This window comes from Pipistrellus kuhlii, unplaced genomic scaffold (assembly GCF_014108245.1).
Source record: "Pipistrellus kuhlii isolate mPipKuh1 unplaced genomic scaffold, mPipKuh1.p scaffold_m20_p_8, whole genome shotgun sequence".
Classification (NCBI taxonomy): domain Eukaryota; kingdom Metazoa; phylum Chordata; class Mammalia; order Chiroptera; family Vespertilionidae; genus Pipistrellus; species Pipistrellus kuhlii.
Window position 1 is genome coordinate 6,623,388 of NW_023425584.1, and position 21,066 is coordinate 6,644,453.

The 21,066-nt window shown below is 49.7% G+C and overlaps 1 protein-coding gene across 8 annotated transcripts in view; it reads right to left on the minus strand.

Moving 5' to 3' along the window:
* TENM2 (teneurin transmembrane protein 2) overlaps positions 1–21,066 on the minus strand; it is an 867,288-nt gene that overhangs the window by 3,469 nt on the left and 842,753 nt on the right. For all 8 annotated transcript variants that reach the window (XM_045577000.1, XM_045576998.1, XM_045576997.1 and 5 more), the window contains 3 exons: positions 11,306–11,602; positions 8,447–10,061; positions 1,345–1,475 (listed from right to left, as the gene is read on the minus strand). In XM_045577000.1, the coding sequence (XP_045432956.1) occupies positions 1,345–1,475; positions 8,447–10,061; positions 11,306–11,602 (2,043 nt within the window). The remainder of the gene's footprint in view (positions 1–1,344; positions 1,476–8,446; positions 10,062–11,305; positions 11,603–21,066) is intronic.

The window sequence follows — 21,066 nt, forward strand, 5'->3', positions numbered from 1 at the left end:
CTGAATATTCGTGACCTTCCTTGGGTTAAGACCTTGCTACTCAAAGTAGGGCTGGGAGCAGGGAAACCTCTGGGCCCGCCCTGGTAGAAAAAACACACAACAGAAATCTCAGACTTCATTCTAACTAGACACCCTAGATCTGTGGTTGGCAAACTGCAGCTCGCAAGCCACATGTGGCTCTATGGCCCCATTGAATGTGCCTCTTCCACAAAATATCACAAGTCTATTTTAAAGATGTGGCATTAAAAGAAGTTTAAGTTTAAAAAATGTGGCTCTCAAAAGGAATTTCAATCGTCCTACTGTTGCTATTTGGCTCTGTTGACTAATGAGTTTGCCGACCACTGGGCTAGGTGGTTTGTGAGCACATGAATGTCTGAGTGCACCTGGCTTTGTGGGCCAGAGGGACGGTCTCCGGGCTCAGAGACATTTGCCTTGGATTTCCCCCCGGGCTCCACAGAGGGAGGAAATCCCGGTTATTGCCTTGGCCTTCCGTTCTCCACTCACAAATTACAACTTGTCTCCATTGGTGGTTGGGGGACAGGCTGGGATAATGGGAGAGGCTGTGTTTGGGAGGTAATGGCACTTGGATAAATGAGAGAAATGATGGCTATTCATCTGCTGAGTAGTCCCTGAAGGGGCGGACGGAGAGAAGGCTGTTCTCAATTACCCAGTGGCTCCTCCTCGTCGCTCACCTTACACAGTCCGGACAGCTCTCCAGAGCAGCTGAGACCTTCTAGGCCTTGATGGTGCTGAGCGCCGGTTCCGTGGCGGGGGCTCTCAGACACTGCTGCCCACCCCACCCACCCCATGGTGGCGGAGCTCGGAGCTGCACCCACATGGAAAATGACCACCATTCGGTCATCATCGAGAGGACCAAGGACAGATTCTGTACTAAAAACTCAATCTGTATACGTTTGGGCCATAAAACCCTGACGTTTTATGTGGGGCATAGAAATATGCTTTAATGGGACAGAAACGGCAAAGCATCGTTTTACAACGCCCTATAAAAGCCGAAAGGTTTACGATATTACAGGCAATGCAGATGGTAGGTGGCTGCTAGATTTCTGTGCTGTTGTTAATCAAGGAGTAACTCAAGGGTATGTACTGAACAGATCATGATACCACAATTAAGGCCATAATTGAGGTGCTGAAGAAATGCGTGCTGTGCCAGCCCGGTGACAGCATCGACTCTGGCTTTCCTGGGAAGTCATCGCGATTCATGCATCTTTCATACCCAGCTCCAGTGTCCCCCCTCTGCCCATGTACCCTTGGCTCCTATGCAGTTCTGTTTGCAAAAGGAAACGATGATAGTCCTTCATGTTCTCGGCAGGAACTTCCCCTTACCTGTCCATTCTCGCTGGCTTGACTCTCTGACAGCTCATAGGGAGGAGGCACGAAATACATTTTGGCTCTCGGGAAGCCAGGGATTATGTTGCTGAGCTGAAATCCGAACATCACAAGCCAGCTCTTCACATCTAGGGTGGAAACAAAAACAAGGGCTTCTGAAATCATCATGGGCGGGAGGCCGTGGAGGATGTTGGGAAGAGAACCAAAGAAAATGGATGAATGGTTGTGAATCCAACAGGAGAGGCAGACAGGAGCCTGGGAAGGTCCCCTGGTTCAGACCCAGAGCTACTTTGCATGGGTTAGAGAAAGAAGATGTCCTCCCACACTTGGTCAGTGGTTAACCACCCCACATGGTGACTTAGAAGACCAGTGTTGGAGTGAGGTAGATCTAGTTTCAAATGCCCTCGCTGTGTGACCTTGGATAAGCTCCTGCCCTTGCTCTGCACTCAGGCTCCTCAGATATCACGTGGGATAACCCCTATACCAATCTTGTTGGGTGGTTGTGAGGGCTGAAGGAGAAAACCCATGGGAAGGGCTTATCACTGTGCCTGGCATGTGGATGGCTCCACCTAGTCATCCTCCCATTCTATATATATATATATATATATGTTATTGATTTTGTACAGAGAGGAAGGGAGAGAGATAGAGAGTTAGAAACATCGATGAGAGAGAGTCATCGATCAGCTGACCCTTGCACACCCCCCACTGGGGATATGCCCGCAACCAAGGTACATGCCCTTGACCGGAATCGAACCCGGGACCCTTCAGTCTCCAAGCCGACGCTGTATCCATTGAGCCAAACCGGTCTCGGCCATCCTCCCATTCTTTTGGGCAAGTATTTAAGGGAACATCGAAGACAGGCCAGTGGGTGTGTTGAGCAGCTAGAGATAGAGTGATCAGCTGGATGGGTAAGTGACGATCATGAACTTTGCACAGGACATCCAGGTGGGGTGCTGCCCTGCGTTGGCTCGTGATGGAAAGGAGGGCCTGCGAGTGCATGGAACGCAGAGTCCTCTGGCTCCCGAGCCCCGTGGCTCAGGTGTCTGCTCTTCAAAGAGAACCCCAAAGAGAGCCCTGTGCGCTCAGAGTGAGACTGTCCTTCTCCCGCTAGAGGGCAAGCTCGAATCTCTTGCATTGGGAATCATACCTCCTGCCCCTGGGTCCCGCCCTCCACTGAATGGTTTGTACTCTCCCAGGAGGACTTCTAGCTGGCCTCCCACCTTGGACCCCACGTGCCTGATCAGAGCAGCAGCCTGAAGGAGCCTTCAAACATGGAGCAGGCCCTGTCATTCCTCCGGGGTGAACATGCCATGCCCCTCCCCATTTCTCTCCACGAAAAAGCCTAAGTCCTCCTGATGGTCTCTAAGAACCCTCGCCCGAGGTCTCTCTGACTTCACCTTCTCCCCCGGCTCCCTCAGCTCCAGCCTCTGCTGTTGCTCCATCATGCCTGGTGCACACTCATCTCAGCGCCTGGAGTGCGCGTCCTGAAAAGTCTCCCCAGGCTCTCTCATCTTTCAGAGTCTTCTCAGATGCTGCCTTTCCAATAGGACCAACCCCAACCACTACATTTACCACCTGCCCCCACCCCCAGCAATCCCATGTCTCCTTGCTCTGCTCACCCCCTTCTCCCCCCAGGAGTCACATTCCAACAGGCCACATCCCTCCTCCAGTGGGAGCTCATTGGTAAGGGATGGGCTCCCTAAACAACCTGGCAATGTGGCATTCCCTCCCTCTTCTGGGGTTCTCCCACACAGCTGGAAGCACAGTCTCTCCCCCAAACCTGCTGTCAGCTCAGCAGCTTGGTGTTAAGCACAGATGGGAGGAGAGGGAGAGGGAAAAAGGCGGCGGTGCTTCCTCCTCACCAAGGGAAATTAAACCCCACAGAACCTGACTCTATGCTCACATGCGCCTGGGGTTGTAAACCCAAAGACCCACTCAGGACAAGGGGTGGGGGGCGAAAAGTGCAAGTCACGGCGGGTGACACCGAGGAGGTTCGCTTGGCTCAAACTTTGTTGGGGTTTCAGGTTGGCCAAACCCGTGCCACTCAGAGCGGAATTTGGGTCTGTTTCAGGGTGGAGCTGGAGAGTCCTCCCCTGGGAAAATGATGCAGAGGTGGCGTCCCCACTCTTCAAAGTCCCCATGTCCAAGTTCATTGCTGCACATGCACAGCAAATGTATTCCTAACATGCATTAGCCTTCGTGCTGGGCTAGGCGCTTTATAAGTCACAATTCATTTACTTCTCACACTCCCATGGGGGAGAACTGCTATCATCACCATGGTGCTGACGAAGAACCGAAAGCTCAGAAAGGCTAAGATGTGTGTTCAAGCTACACAGCAAGTGACGGGCAAGGCCAAAACCGGTGTGCTCAGGTGCTGCCAACAGAAGGAAATAGCCTGAGGACAGACCAGGCTCTGGGTTGGGCTCTGGTCTGGGTTTGTCCAGGACTGGAGAGTCTCCTGGGATGCTAACATTGGGAGAGAGGTCTGTCTTCCTGTCAGTCTTTTTACTAAAACTTTTAAATCACAGATATAACAATCATCAATATATTATCTTAAAAAAGAACTGTTAAGCCCGGCCAATGTGGCTCAGTGGTCACCGGTTCAATTCTCGGTCGGGGCACATGATGGGGTAGCAGGCTTGATGTCTAGGAGCGGGTATGCAGGAGGCAGCCGAAGGATGTTACCCTCTCATCAATGTTTCTATTTCTCCCTCTCCCCCTTTCTCTAGAACCAATAAAAACATATTTTAACAATATTAAAAAAAACAAAACAAAACCCCAAACAAATCCAAAAGGCTGCATATCTGGAGCCATGAGTGGGAAAGGAATCTTTCCTGCCCTCCTCGCTCTTCCTGGCAGCTGCCCCTCTGCTCCAGCCCAGGTGTCTTGGAGCTGCTGACAACCCCCGCCCCCCACCCCCGCCCCCGCCCCCCGCCCCCCAGCCACATTCCCAGAAGGAAACAGAATCTCCTTGGCCTCGGGAGCTGCCTCTTGCACTCTGAGAGCTATTTCCAAACAGCAAAGATGCTCTTGAGCACGAGAGAGGTTCCTCCCCACTACGTCTTAATTATTCTCCTGCTTAAACGGCCAGCGGCAAGTTCAACTGCTCCGCCGCTCTCCTAAGGGGCACACGAAGACTCACGGAGATGAGGTTCCAGATGCGCCCACGTGCTGCGCAGAGTGGAGAGTGGAGACGAGGTGCTGTTCCCCCAGGGGTCCCCGCTCCAGGGGCCACCTCCCCCTGCCAGGGCAGCAGGTGTGGGCGGGCGCCTGGCCCTGCTTCCCCGCCCCCCCCCCCCCCCCCCCCCTCCCGCTCCCTGTCCAGCTCGGACGGGAGCCATCAGCCCAAGCCACGCGGCTTCTCTAACACCGCCTTTTAGGTCAGACTCTTTCTGATACTAGTTTCTGGATGTAATTTTGTTGGACTTGGTTCAACCTGATTCAGCTCCCATTTATGGAGTCGCGCTGGAGCACTGGAACGAGGAGAGCCCCTTTGCCAGCGCGCAAGGCTCCGCAGCTGCAGCGCGCACGTGGGTGGGCACGTGGGTGGGCGGCGGGTTCGTGAGCTGCGGGAGGGGCCGGGGCAGTGGCCAGAACTGGACCCCACGGCATGAACGGCTGCTACCGGACCTCGCCTCGCGGGATCAGCAGCCAGTACTGGACCCCCGAGATGAGAGAGGCAGACGCCCCCAGGGGCGACTCGCCCACTTCGCGCCTCTAGGGCGATTGCGTGGGGGAACCAGTGCCTGCGGAGCCACAGAAAGCAGGCGGCGAGGTCCGAGCTGCCTAGGGCTCCGCTGCTGGGACCCCCGCATCCCTAGCTGCCCTCCATCTTCCGCAACGGCAGCCTCGGGGACCCCTGCCCCCCCCCCAGCCGGAGTCAGAAGGAGAGGCCGGTGCTGCCAGACAACAGTTCCAGGTCTGAATGGTTCCGGATCCAGCCACAGGAAGGACGCCCAGGAGGATGCCTCCTTCCCCAGGCAGCCCTGAAAGAAACCCTGAGAGACTGGGCGGAGAGAAGGTGCAGAGACCGCCCGCTCATTGTGTGCCAGGGAAGGGCAGCCCCTGTTGCCCCCCAGGCCTCCCCAGGCCACACAGATACCGATTCACCATCTGCCTTGCCCAGGTACCACAGCATCCATGCTGGCGGAAACAGGCAGCGAAGGGAAGCGAGCTGAAGACCCTGGGGGCGGCCTAGAGGGTGGTTTCCTCCACCTTCCTCTATGGACTTGGCTTTGGGCAAGGCCCAGGGACCCCAGCCCAGCGGCAGCCTCAGGGGCACCAAAAGGGTAAAACCTAAAGAGACAGCACCATTGGAGGGGGACCAACCACTAGGAGATGAGTGGGTGCCCCCACCCAGCTTCTGGCCCAGACACAGAAGGTCCTCCGCCCCAGCAGCCAGCCTACCACGAGGTGAGGATGGCGAGACCAAGCCCGGCCGAGGGCCCATGGACGGCTCTTGGCCTGAGCCCAGCACCCAGGAAGCGACCCCTCCTTCCAGTGAAGACGGCAAAAGTCTCCTGGACCCAGGCAGCCCACAGCCCAGGACCAGCCTCAGCCCCCATGAACAGTGGGGGACCCCCACCCCAATACAGCAGTGATTCCAACTCAGAGGACACCCAGAGCTACCATCTGGTATCTGCAGTTTTCCCAGCTGACCTGTGTCCTACCCAGCGCCTCTCTCCTTTCCCACAGGCAATGCCATCAAAGCACTGGCTTCCCCCCATTTCCCTGAGATTCAGGAGGCCGAAGCAAGAGCCTTCTGCTTTTTCTCTCTCCCCTCCCTTGGGTTGAAGGAAGGGGTCCGTCCTTTGTGTTGAGAGGCACCGACTCTCTCCCACCCCCCCTAAACCAGGCCCAGAAGGAGCCAGCCAGTTCTTATCTGCTCCTGGTGGTTCGTCTTCCCCACCCCAGTTTATTCCCGGTGTCCTCTGAATTCTGTGTGCCCCCTGAGCTGCCAGTAAAAGCAAAAAGGTGCCCCCCGCCCCCCACTTTCAGAAGAACCATGAAAGTGGCTGAGGAGGTCAGTGAGGTTTGAGTGTACTCTGCCTTGACAGCTGTAGGCTGTTCAGCTCATTTTGAGGGCTTTCACCAATGTGCCTCTGGCTGATCCATCCCTAAGGTGCCCGGCGCCCAGCAGGGCTTAGGGAGGCACGGTCTGGGCGGTGGGAGAGTCTTCTCCTATGGCCCCCAGTTCGCACCATTTCCTCTGTCTGGGACACTGTTCCTCCTGCTGCCCCCTCCCTGCCATTTCTAAAGACCTGCTCCCACGCCACCTTTTCGGAAAGGCCCCCGTGAGCAGCCATGTAGACGCTGCCTATCGCTCTCGAACCCCTTAACCTACTTTATTTCTCTTCATAGCACTTATCGTTATCTGAAACTCTATACATATGTGTGTGTGTTTTCCTCAGAGGTGCTTTAATTTGAAACTGCAGTGAACTGGGGGACAGAAGTGAGGCTAAGCCACAGGGAAGAGAGGAAGCCTGGCAGAGTAGCATGGGAGTCCCTCCCAACGAGGTGCAGCAGGGAGCATGGGAGGGAAACCAGCGTGGCATGGCCATAGCTCCTGGGCTCACAAGGTACCCACTGCTTCTGTTGGGCGGGGGTACTCGGCTCGGCTTCAATGAACATGTCCATGAGGCATGGCATAGCCACACATGGATCGTTCAGGTCGAACTATTTCTCTCTGCAGCATGGGACATGGTGGGCCGCAGGGCGCTCCTGGTAACTGCTGTTTCCTTTCCTATCTGGGGGATGGACAAGTGACTCTTTGTCACGGGAAGGTTGGGGACCCCTTAGGCTTGATGCCTCTCTGGCCCATGGCCAAAAGCTGTTAAGTTTCTTGGAGCGTGGGGGTCTTAGACTTGGGGTCCCCATGTTGTTCCTCTATAATGCATGAGATGGCCTTGGCTTCTTTGCTGGAAGTTGGTCTCTTTGGATCTCCATCCATCCATCCATCCATCCATCCATCCATCCATCCAGATTTCCTTGCTTACTTCCTTAAGGTCAGGAACTTTAACTTGCTCTCCATTGCATTTCTTGTTCTGAGTATATGTTAGATGCTACGAAAATATTTGTTGAATGGGTGAATGGATGGATGGACAGGTAGGTGGAGAAGACCCTCTTTGGTCTCTCTCTTCATACCCTGTCAAAGCTTCCTGTGCCCTTCTCACTGTTGCTCATAGTTCTTCTTGAGCCTTGAGTCCATTTCTGCCAACCAAGATTGCCTTCATCAGGCCCAGTTTGACCCTTGGGGCCCTTCTGTAGTACATCAAAAATTTTAAATCTTAAGTCACACACACACACACACACACACACACACACACCACACACCTTTGAGAGAAGGGTACTTGTCTCATTCACCATTGTATCCCCCAGAAACTAGCCTGGTCACTCTAAAAATGCTTGTTGAATAAATAACAGGTACCTGTAAGGTAGCACAGACTTAATTCTGCTTTGAGTTATCATTGGTTATTTGTGTGTGTGTCCTACCAGCCTGGGGGTGAGGTGGGGAACTGGGTTTTAGTCATCTCTCTACCTAGGCTAACTCACTGCTTCACTAGTAACGATGATGTTAACAGCGCAAGCAGATGCCCTTTGGCGAACATCCACTGTCTAAGTGCCAAATACTAGACTTCACCTACATTAGTTCCTGTGCTTTTCAAGGCCACTCTCTGGGATGGTTTTATGAGTGTCCTTTCACAGAGAAGGAAACTACAGCTCAGAGAGATTGGCCAAGTAGCCCATGGTCCATTGGCTTATAAATCAAGAAGGACATTGGAACCAGATAGTTCTGATACTAGAGTCCCTCTCTTTCCCTCTTCATAAGGTAGTTTTCCTCTGTTGGGGTAAAAAGGTTCTTCTAAAACTTATTTCAACTAAATGAACTTGCAAATGTCAGGACATCTTCAAACACACTTGGTGACTGCTCTATACTGCTGTCACTTGACTGTCCTACATACTGTACAGCCTAGGGGTTACAGTTCTCCAGATTCTCCTACTATAAGACATAAGACATTCTTTTGAAGTTCCCAAATGGTGTACCAGGACAACCACCCCACAGGGAGCCACTGCCCAACTGAGGCAGCAGTGTCCTCACCTGTCACGTAGTTCTTTAAATCCAGCTCATTGCTGAGAGGATTGTTGCTCTTGAACATGTACAGGTTAAACGGGGCTGGTTCCCTGCCCACGTTCTTCCACATGGTGTAGTCCGGAGAGGTCCATCGTCCAGCCAGCACATCATAATCACGTTGAGTGAAGTGGACCAGTTTGGTTAGGGGATCATAGAGTCCCCCATGGAAGCCAATGACCATCTGGAAGTCGGGGTTGGAGTCATAATAAATCTCCCCGTAGGCTGTATATTGCAACTGTTTGATCATGAGACCATTGATGCTGAACACAGCCAGGGGAGTCCCTGTGTTATCCGAGGCAACGTAGTACTCCTCCCCACTGCTGCTCTCCATGGCAAAGAGGTGGCCTTGGAGGTCATAGTAGAGCGAGGTTATCTCTGAATTGGAGTGATTGTAGACATGGGTGATGCGAGTCGGGTTGTGGAGGTCAGAGTAGAAGTATTGCAGATGGTGGCCCAGGTTGGTCTTGTAGGAAGCCCGCCGCCCCACACCGTCGTAGCGGTATTGGACACTCCACCCACTGGCCTTGTTGTAGGCCCTCGTCAGGAGGCCCTTGGAGTTGTACTCAAAGATGTCAGCCCCTCGCTGGCACAGATAGCCGTCATCGTCAATTTTGTACTGCACATCGCCAAGTCTGGTTATCCGGTCCCGTAGGTCATAGCGCAAGGGCATAAGGCGCACGCTATTGCCTGGGTTCAGCAAGTGAAGGTTCCCGTTGAGGTCATAGCTGTAGCGCCAGGTCGGGCGGTCATTGACAGCCACACTCTGAAGCTGCCCATCCCCGTCATAGTCATAGGTGTACTTGGTGGTGTTGGCATAGGGCCCCAGTTTTAGCTCCCTCTTGATCACTCTCCCCATGCTGTCATATTGCACCGTCATCCAGTACATGAGGGACCTGAACATCTCGTACTGCACTTCCTTGATCCTCCCATGGGTGTCAAAGTGTTTGCTGAGGGTCATCACGGCGGTGGTAATGATTTGGTTGATGTCGTAATAGATAACTCCAAACTTGCCAAAGTGCTCCACCTTGCCCGAAATCTCATCATAGCGGTAGAGGTCAACAGGAAGAGGAGTTTCACTTATGACGGGCTTAATGCTTGCAATCCGGAAGCTGTTGTCATGGTAGGTGTAGTCGAACCTGGCATTGACCATGCCTTCCTCAGAAAACCTATAGATCTGCTTGTCCACAAGTGGGCCAATCTTCCGGTAGCGGATGGTGCAGGAGAAGCCCCCACTTTGGAGGTTGACCATCTTCAAAACACCAGTGGTCTCGTCATACCCAAACGTGACAGCGGTACTGTCATAGACAATCTCTGATAACTTGGAGAGTTTCCCATACTTGTAGAATACCTGGCGCCCAGTGCCCAAAAAGGACGTCTTCAGGATTCGGCCATCATCACTGTAGTCAAAGATGACTGAAGCGTTGCTTTCCGGCGGGTTGTAAATGTTGCGGATGTAGCCAATGGAGGTGTGCGTGGACATGCTGTGCCGGGCGACGCTGGGCATGGTGACGGCGTGGAGACGGTCGGAGGAGTCATACTCAAATATGTACTGACGCTGACTCTGAAGCAGGAGGACCATGGACTGCAGGAAGGAACGGGAAAGGGAACCCATGAGTTGGCCTTTTAGGACCAATCACTCCCACTGACAGAATTTATGCCATTTCCCTGAAGGACTGAGCTGAGAGGCATTGGTTGAGTTTGCCTATAGACTCAATAACAAGGAATCTGGAAATTGGTTAGCAATGACTTGCCACTGACGCAGCAGGGGACAGGTGTGACACACATACTATGCTTCTGCACCCCTGATTAAAGAGAAAGCATAGCCTCTATTTAGAAGCTACTGAAAGGGTTAAATAGCTCAAAATCATTGATTCTTTGGGTATATAAAAAAAAAAGTGGCCTTAATCTTGAGGCCATTGAGAGATTCCTGCCTCCTCTGGCCAACCATTCCAGTATTTTATGGTATAATGAGAACAGTATTCGGGTTTGGGAGGGACCCAAGGGACAGCAGCCCCTCTCTTGCAGAGGAGGTAACAGCTCTGTCTGCAAGGAATCACTAATCAGGAGGCGAGGAGGGAAGGAATGGAAATGGACCTGGGTCAGGGTGAGTCCAGTAGCTTCTGTCTAATGATGAGATGACCAGGGCAGCCTCAAAAATCGCGACTTGTGCCCTGAAGGGACACCTTTTCATTGCATGGCCAACCTCCGCAGACCTACATGGAGACCTGAACTTGGCACTTTCAGACACGGGGAATCCGTGGAGAAGATCTGTTGGCTGGTTCAACAACAGACCCAGGGGAAGGGTGCTGCTCTGTGCGCTTGAGTTTTAAGCACAATCTCTTCCTCTGATGGCTAAGTTTCGGGAAAGGCACTTCTAATTTATAAGTAATGATTAGCCATTTCTAATTTATAAATAAGTGATAATTAGCCATATTGCCAATGGGATCATTCTGTCAGCTTCAACAGTACTTATTATTATGATTTTTGGAATAAAATCAGACTGTTTATATCCATTTTGCCATTCCTGAGTATCTGGTTCTCTCTCTCTCTCTCTCTCTCTCTCTCTCTCTCTCTCTCTCTCTCTCTCTCTCTCTCTCTCTCTCTCTCTCTTTCTAAATTTTGCTTTAATGGTATAGTGCTGAGCTATGAATAACATGTCATTCAGATTACCTCCTTCCCAGTGAGGGGGGAATAGTGGGAGGGAAGCCCTCGTGGAATCTAGTAAAGATGTTCAGATGGCTCATAGCAAAGTGTATTCGGTCAGCTGAAAGAGGGCAGCCTTAGCAAGAGAAAGCCCCGCTGGCCCCAAGTGGCACATGTACCCACCTTGTCAAGGTAGGAGTAGCTCCACACTTTCCCGTCAGCAAACATGCGTGACACGATCCGGCCTTGCTTGTCAATGTCTGTCCTCTCGCTCATGGCCCCGCGCTGCAGGCCAGCCAAGCGCCCATTGAAGAAGTACGAGACGTTGACGGCTGCCAACCCGCTGCTGGGGAGCCAGAGGAAGGGGCGGCCCACCTGGTCGTAGATGATCCTCAGGGTGAACTTCCGGTGATCATCATAGATCTTTTCCGTTCGAATATTCCGGTCATAGTCGATGGACAAAAGGTTCCTTCCGTGGACCTAGGCAAACACAAAGGGCCTGGTTTGAAATATACCACCTGGGCACATTAGCACAGGCTTTTATGGAGGATGTGGCTGGCGAGGCTGGGCCTACTGTATGTCGGAGGAAGAAACAACCCTGAAGTTACCTAAAGGAGTGCTTTCTAAATTCTTGTGTCACGGTACGCATAGAAAATGGCGATATTTGTCAGGTGTACTGGAATACAGTCATGGGGCTGCTTAAGGTCAGTGATGGCTGATCTGGGCATGGCTGCCATGAGCAGTCACGTGGGCGGTAACTTGCACAATTACAAGGGTGCCACCAGGTTGTAGAAAGCATGGATATTGACAAATGTGCAGTGCACGGCCACCGCAGGGCCAAGAGGATTTGTATATTTGCACGCTTAGAACCATTTTTGGCCATGTCATCAGCTGAGCAGCTAACAACCTGTAACAGCAGGTGCCAGGATTTCTTCTGAAGCCTTAAGTAAAGGTACCCAGGAGGATAGGGAGAAGGTCTTGGAAACCCATATTTTACAAAGATCTGGGAATCTGAAGGCTCATTCTTAGGTGCACTCCTTTCCTTCTATGTAGAGAAAAACCTTATCCCTGTCGGGGGTGCAAGAATTTAGTGGGGAGACCTCAGCCGGGCTGGGAGACGCCAAAAAAAGGGAAGGGCTGACTCTTGAGGTTTAGCTAGTCCTGAGAGGATGGCTGAATAAAATGAGGCCGACTCAGTCAGGCTCTTTCAATATAATTGACTGCAAACCCAGATGTCCCTGGAATGACTGCTGAAGGCATCGGAGGATATAAACAGGCAGAAAGAAGAGACGGGAGAGATGTCTGGCACCTCCTCACCTTATCCTAATGGTTCACTAGCACTTAATAATAATGATGCTGGTGAGGGCTAGTCTGTATAGGCATTGAGTCAGGCGATTTATATCTATTGTCTGAGCTGATGCTCACAAATACCACTGGATAAATGAGGAAACTGAGCTGGGAACAGAGAGGTTACATCCTTGTTCCAGGTCTCACAGCAGTGACATGGTGGGGTTGGTCTGGGATTCAGCTCTAAAGGAAGCCGACTCAGCTAAGAATTAGGCATCCTTTTGTCTTCCCCACTTTCCTCCTCCCCCGAGGTGTGATCTCTGGAGCTCCAGCATTCTCCTTGTGACTATGGATGACACTGAAGATGGAAACCTCAAGGATGATGGCTCACCCGGAAAAAGAATCTAGATCTCTCTCTCTGTTGATCTAGGTCAGTGGTCGGCAAGCCGCGGTTTGCCGCTCTGTTGACTAATGAGTTTGCCGACCACTGACCTAGACTCTCAATTCCAATCATTACAGGCTGTTGTTGTTCCTTGTAATTAAGCCCCTATCCCAGTGTTCAGCAAACTCATTAGTCAACAGAACCGCAGTTTGCTGACCACTGACCTACGTGTTTTCAGTGGTCATCCATACCAACCTTGAATTGCTTACATCTAGCATGTTATTCCTATATTTCTGTTACATTGCAGTTGAAACTAATCCAAACTGATATAAGCCCCTGGTGCTCTGACAGGTACCATGCTAGGTACTTTAGATACCTGATCCCAGTCTAATTCTCACAACATAAGCAGAAGTTATTTTTTACAGGGGCAGTTAGCTCAGAGGGTGACATAGCTAGACAGGTTCAGGGGCTGGGTTTAAACCCAGGACTATCTGACTCTTCAAACTGTTGCTGTTGCCGTGGAGAGAAAGGGATAGAACATTTGAGATAGAACATCTGGAAAAGCATAGATATAGGGATGAAGGTGGCAAGTTCTTAGGATTACATGGGAGCTCAGCTTTCAGGAAGATGCACACCATCAGACTTGCAGCAATTGGGAATAACAGTCAAGAAGACAACAGGTGAGGGATATCACATTTTTAAAAACCAGTCCGAAGTTAATGCTGCCAGAATTATTGGGGATCTTGACCCCAAATTAGAGTCACACAGGCTGGGGTGACTTCCTCTGGAGACAGAAGTCTGGCCACATTGGGTTGCTCCATTTGGGACAACTGCAGAAGATTCCCTGAACGGCGAGTTTAAGTAATGGGTATATATTAATGTACAAATTTAAGGTGTATGGCCTAATGATTTGACTTACATATATTGTGAACTGATGAGAACAGTAAATTTAGTTAACATCCATCATCTCATATAGAAAAAAAAAAGAACAAACACTATTTTTCTCCTTGTAATGAGAATTCTTAGAATTCACTCTCTTAACAACTTTCTTCTATATCACACAGCAGTGTTCACTGAAGCCATCAAGTTTGCATTATGTCTCCAGTATGTATTTATTTATTTTTATTGGTTGGAGTTAGTTGGTACTTATTAGTATTATTGTTATTATTATTATTTTTACTGTTGAAAGTATTACAGATGTCCTTTATTTTTTCAATTTTGCTCCCCTTGACCTGGGGCCCACCCTACTCCAGGCTTTCACCTCACTATTGTCTGTGTCCATGGGCTATGCATAACCTATATAATAAAAGGTTAATATGCAAATTGACCTAAGGGCGGAACCACCAGTCACTATGACGCACACTAACCACCAGGGAGTAGACGCTCAATGCAGGAGTTGCCTCTTGGTGGTCAGTGCACTCCCACAGGGGGAGCACTGCTCAGCCACAAGCCAGGCTGACAGCTGGAGAGCACAGCAACAGTGGCGGGATCCTCTCTTGCCTCCATGGCAGCGCTAAGGATGTCCGACTGACGGACATCCCCTAACAGGTTGGGCTGAGGACCCCCTCTCCTCCAGTGAATGAATGTCATGCACTGGGCTGGCATGCATATGCATTCTTTGGTTAATTTCTTACCTTCTTGCTCCTATCCCCCCAACCCCCCAACTCCTTTCCCCTTGAGGTCTGTCAGTCTGTTCCATGCTTCCATGTCTCTGGACTTATTTTGTTCATCAGTTTTTGTTGTTATTCTTTAGATTCCACATATAAGTGAGATTATGTGATACTTGTATTTCTCTGATTGGCTTACTTCACTTAGCATAATGTTCTCCAAGTCCATCCATGCTGTTTCAAAGGGTAAGAGATCTGTCTTTTGTACAGCTGCATAGTATTCCATGGTGTAAATGTGCCACAGCTTTTTTATCCACTCATCTGCTGATGGGCACTTGGGTTGTTTCCAGATCTTAGCTTTTGTAAACAATACTGCACAGGGGTGCATATATCCTTTCTGTTTTCTTAGGATATATTCCCAGAAGTGGGATCACTAGTTCAAATAGCAGTTCTACTTTTAATTTTTTGAGGAGTCTGCATGCTGTTTTCCACAGTGGTTGCACAGTCTGCATTCCCACCAGTGTTCTAGGGTTCCCTGTCCCCCACATCCTGGCCAGCACTTGTTGATGGTTGATTTATTGATGGTAGCCATTTATTGATACCTCACTGTCATTTTAATTTGCATCTCTCTGATGATTAGTGATGTTGAGCACTTTTTCATATGTCTCTTGGCCGTCTGTCCTCGTTGGAGGCGTATCTATGCAAGTCCTTTGCCCATTTTTAAAATTGAATTGTCTTCCTTTTGCTGAATTGTAGGAGTTCTTCACATATTTTAGAAATGAGCCCCTTATCAGATGTATGGTTGGTGAATATGTTTTCCCATTCAGTGGGCTCCCTTTTAGTTTTGAGGATGATTTCTTTTGCTGTGCAAAAGCTTTTTAGTTTGATGTAGTTCCATTTTTTAAATTCTTTTGTGTTTCTCTTGCCCTAGGAGATGTACTGGTGAAAATTCTGTTATGTGAGATGTCTGAGATTTTGCTGCCTATGTAGTCTTCTAGGATTTTTATGGCTTTGTTACTTACACTTAAGTATTTTATCCATTTGAGTTTATTCTTGTGTATGGTGTAAGTTGGCAGTCTAGTTTCATTTCTTTTTGCATGTATCTGTCCAGTTTTTTCCAATACAATTTATTGAAGGGACTGTCTTGACTCCATTATATGCTCTTGCCTTTTTTAAATATTAATTGACCATAATGGCGTGGGTTGATTTTTGGGTTATCTGTTCTGTTCCATTGATCTATATGACTGCTTTTGTGCCAGAACCAGGCTGTTTTGATGAGAATGGCTTTGTAGTATAGTTTGCTATTGGTATGGTGATCCTTCCACTTTGTTCTTCTTTCTCAAGATTGCCAAGGCTATTCAGGGTCTTTTTTGGTTCCATATAAGTTGTACTTAGTTACTTATGACTGGAAGTTTGTACCTTTTCTTTCCTCCAATTACCCTCTTCTCTGGTAACCACAAATAATATGATCTCATTTTCTATGAGGTAGTTTTGTTGTTGTTGTTTGTTTTTTAAGATTTCACATATAAATGAAATCATACAATATTTGCCTTCCTCTGGCTTGTTTTACTTAGCATTATGCCCTCCAACTCCATCCATGCTGCTGCAAATGGCAGCATTTCCTCATTTTATATGGCTGAATAATATTCCATGGTGTCTGTCTACCTATTTATCTATCTTACATCTTCTTTATCCATTCATCCATTGATAGACTTTTTGTTTCCAAGTCTTGGATATTGTAAATGTAATTCTTCTCTGGAAATATGGGAGTATAGAGATCTCTTTGATAAAGTGTTTTCATTTCTTTTGAACATATTCCCAGAAGTGGAGTTGCAGGATTATACAGCCATACTATTTTTATTTCTGGAGGATCCTCCATGCTGTCTTCCATAGAGGCTGTACCAATTTACAGTCCCACCAACAGTACAAAGGGTTCCTTTTTCTCTATATCCTCATCGGCATTGGTCTCTCATCTTTTTAACGATGGCCATTCGCTACAGGCATGGCATGATACCTTACTGAGGTTTTGATTTACATTTCCCTAATAATTAGTGATGTTGAGCGTCTTTTCATGTTTAGCCACTTGTGTATCTTCTTTGAAAAATGTCTGTTTAAGTCCTTTGCTCATTTTTAAGTTGTATTATTTGTAGCTCCCCCATGGCAGGTCAGGGCTGCCTAGGTAAGGTAGGAGGGCCCATGCTAGGCACCTCCCAAACTTTCCAAATAGGTCTCCTGGTCCGGCGGGCCAGGGGCTACACTTAGCAGAGGGTGGGACTATGAACAACCTCCTCCTGTCTGGGCATAGCAGGGAGGCCTCCCCGCCCTGGACTGGCTCTGCTCTACCGTGGTCAGCTCTGCTTGTCCACCTGTGGGCCTGAGCCTGGCAGGTCTATGCAGCCTCCGGGTGTCCGATGGGGCTGGGCTGGGGCCATGACTCCGCTCTCCTGCCTGGGCAAGGGCAGACTGTCACCCTGCTGACTTCCCTGGCCAGCCTGTGCCACAACTTGGTGCTGCAGACAAGCAAAACTGCTGGTTGGCACTACGACCTGCGCTCTGCCGGTGGGAGCTGGGTCTCCCAAGACCTGAGTGCTGACTGATGGAAGCACCTCCTTCCCTCTCCATCACAATCAGATCCCCCTGCCTTCTCTGTGGGATGGGACCAGAATGGGGTTCTCACCAAGCGCCCCACAATGTGGGGGCAGCTGGAGGTCCCCTCTGGGCTCCCTTTCCCCACAGAGGAACCGTAGGCTCAGGGTCTCTCTGCAGGGTGCTGTGCCTGCCCAGGGTGGCTCCCATGGGCACCATGTCGCTACCCCTCTTCCTCTTGAATGCCAACTGTCTTGGCCTCTGCAGGGCCTGGGATGCTTCGGCCTCACCCGTGTTCTCTGATCCCTCAGATGCTTGTCTGTGAACAGTTGTCAGTCACTCTTACAGGGGAGCAAAGTCAGGAACCACCTATGTGGCCATCTTGGTGACGTCTATTAAAGTGCCTCATCCTTCTCATAATTAAATATGATGAATCCACTGGAAGCTGAGCCAAACAGTGCAGGCCAGTCGTGTAATCTGATGAGAAGCAAGTAGCTTTAATTATGAGGGCACCACGTGTGAAGAGGAGGTGCCTCAGCTGTGGGGGGTGGGGTGCTAGAGAGCTGGCTGGCTCATGGGCACCAGCCCCCCAGTTCCGAGAGCGCAGAAGCTTTAATTTAGCCATGCCGTGCTCTTCTCCTGAATTAAATTACCCATCTAACCATATTTAAATTAACCCCCAGGCTTCCTGGAGCACATAAAAGTTATTTTGAATGATTCTCACTGCCGGGATCAGCACAGTTCCCTTCCCAGCTGGCTCGGTAGGTGCGGAGCAACACAGAAACCAATTTTTAAATTAATACAATTTTGTGTTCGTAAGGAAGCCATTATTTTTAATTATCGAGCATTTTCCTCAGCCTGGCTTCCCCAGTTAATAAAACCCGGCTATTTAGCACGCTCTTTATTTTTGCAGAGGGCAGGCTTAGGGAGGCAGCTTCCCCTGTGGGATCTCCCCCCTTCCCCCGCCAGAATGTTCGGCTCTCACCAAGCCCACGCCTGTCACAAGGAGGCTCATAAAAAAACCTGGGAAAAGGAAACGCTATCCTCAAAACGGCCCTGCTGGGCCCATAACGGGGGACTCCAACTTAGCTCTCAGGGCACAGCTGGGAGCTGGCGATCTGAGAAACAGGAGGAAGTGAGTGCTGGGCTGGGTCCCCCCAGGAGGGGGCGCTGGAGCACAGCAGGAGACGCTGCAGGGAGACTTCCAGAAGAACCATTTGCCCATCCTGCCTCCCAGAGAACGCCAGTGAGGAAGGCCTGGGGGTCTCCACATCTGGCCACACTGAAGGCAGACGTCCTGCCGTAGGGAGTTCAGTTATTCACCTTCCGAGAGGGGAGGTCTGGCTCAGACGCCATCTTCATTTCTTTCTGGATAGGTTATCTGGGATTTATTGTATTTTGTCTTTATTTTATTTGTTTTTCTTTTTAATCCTCATCTGAGGACGTGTTCTTATTGATTTTAGGGAAAGAGGAAAGGAGAGGGAAGGGAGACAGGGGGAAAGAGGGAGGGGGAGAGAGAGAGAGACAGGGAGGGAGAGGGATATACATTGGTTATTTCCCCTATGCATCCACCTGCAACCTGGGTCTGTGCCCTGACCAGGAATTGAAACTGTGGCCCTTTGGTGCATGGGTTGACATTCCAACCAACTGAGCCACTCCAGCCAGGGCTCTCTTCTGGGATTTAAAAAGTAGCTTCTCACCTGGCTGGTGTGGCTCAGTTGGTTGAGTGTTGTCCCATGCCCAGGAAGTGGCAGGTTTGATTCCCTGTCAGGGCACATACCGGGTTTGCTGGCTAGATCCCCATGAGGCGGGCGATCCATGTTTCTCTCTCATCATTGATGTTTCTATCTCTCTTTCCCTCTTCCTTCCTCTCTCTGAAATCAATAAAAAACATTTAAAAAATAAAAAAATTAAAAAGCAGCTTCTCTCCCAGCTCCCATATAGTAAGACTCAATGCTACACTGGGATCATGCTTGTGCAGACAAAACAACTTTCTAAGCTTAAATAATGCATAATCAGAAGGGCAAGCCTCGGCAAACACATCATATAATGTATTTCCCCAAGCAAACACTACTTTTGGATGACTTGCTATTTTGGATGGTGGTGAGGTGGACGGGGGGAAAAACGTAAATTTCAAGTTGACAACAAGTAGCTTTGTCACTGCAAAGCAGCACCTTCACCGCTCGTGACTCAGTTTGCTGACCTGTAGTGGCCTGTGAGCTTCTGGTGGATAGTCAGTTCTCTTAGTGCCATGGTCTGCAAACTACGGCTCTCAAGCCACATGCGGTTCTTTGGCTGCTTGAGGGTGGCTCTTCCACAAAATACCATGGCCTGGGTGAGTCTATTTTGAAGAAGTGGCATTAGAAGAAGTTTAAGTTTTAAAAATTTGGCTCTCCAAAGAAATTTCAATCGTTGTCCTGTTGATATTTGGCTCTGTTGACTAATAGAGTTTGCCGACCACTTTCTTAGTGTCTCTATTATTTTGGGCAGTGCTTGGTGCTTAAACGTTTTAAAATAAAGGTCTTGAATTAGGTAGAGTTTCAGAATCCTGGCAACTCTGATGACCTAAGGTTCTCACATGGAAAACCAAGAATAGGAAGTAAGATTGGACATCTGTGAGCTCCAAAAGTCAGAAGGGCTTCATTCCAAAGAGCAATTAGAGTGACTCAGGGAATTCCAAGACCTGGAATCAACAGAGGTCGAGCGGATTTTCAAGATGCCACCTTAAAATCCCATTCATTCATTCATTCATTCATTCAATATTGAACGAGCACCTACTGTGTGCTTGTTACTGTGATCAACACTCAAGATAGAACAAGGCCGTTATGGCCCCTGCTCTCATGGAGCTTACAGGCCAAGGATGATAAAGACACATGAACCAACAATGAAAAACGTGAGCGTGGTAATGAGGGTAAACTGAGGGAAGAGATCATGGGAGCCGGGGAGGGACACTTAGCCAGAACCGGGCTGACAAGGACAGTGTCCCAAAGGCAGTGGGTTGGTGAGCAAGGGAGAGCTTGAGGAGTGAGTGAGAGCCCTGTGTAAGCAGAGGTCTCCGTGTCAGAGGCTCTGGGACAGTCTAGTGAAGGTGTGTGTGTGGGGGCCCATGGTGAGGGAAATGGCAGAGAAGAGTCACATCTGCTAAGGAGGCTCAGTCCAGATGACCAGAACGAGCTTGTACTTGTCACCCTTCAACTTGAATTTTCAGGAGCCAAGTATGTCACGTGTCTCCAGTGTCTAAGAAGGAAGGCAGACAGTCAGCTTGCCGAAGAATGCTCCTTTGCATGCATGAGAGCAGGGGTGGGGAACCTTTTTTCTGCCAAGGGCCATTTGGGTATTTATAACATCATTCGCAGGCAGTACAAAACCATCACCTTAAAAATGATCCTGCTGTATTTGGTCAAACATTTCATTAACCCACCCCTAATGCCTTGGCAGGGCCAGACCAAATGATTTCAAGGGCCTTCTGTGGCCCTGAGGCCAGATATACCCCACCCTACACTAGAGGGGAAATCCGAGGAGGACTTCTGTATTTCTAAGATCCTCATCAGGGCCAATAAGCCCCCATGCCCTTGATCCCACCTCCCACTGGTTTGCTCTAGCCACACGGGCTGTCCTCCTGCTCAGGTTACAAGCAACTGTCTTATGTCTCAGGATGTCTCAGGGCCTTTGCACATGCCAGAGGCGACTCTCCTCCCATCCCACGCCTGGAAAACTCCTATTCCTCCCGTTCTCAGCTCAAATGCCTTTTTCTTAAGAGTGGCCTTAACCTACATCAGACATTTCCCATTGTCCTCACCCTACAGTTTTCTTTCTAGAAGCCATCACAGTTTCCATGATTAAACTCCACTGGGGTCTTTCCACTTTTCCACTGCATCCTCCCAAACAGCAAGTCGCCCAAAGTAACACGTGCTTGGAGCATGCCTTGTCTAACGTGTCTGCAGAAGCGTGCCCTTCTAATGAAGTATTCTTTAAGCTACTATGAAATGTCTTACACGTTGTTCTTTCTGCACACGCATCACTTGCAATTTAGAGTCTTGTCTGTTTTGTTTACCAATAAACACGGAGTGCCCAGTACAGTT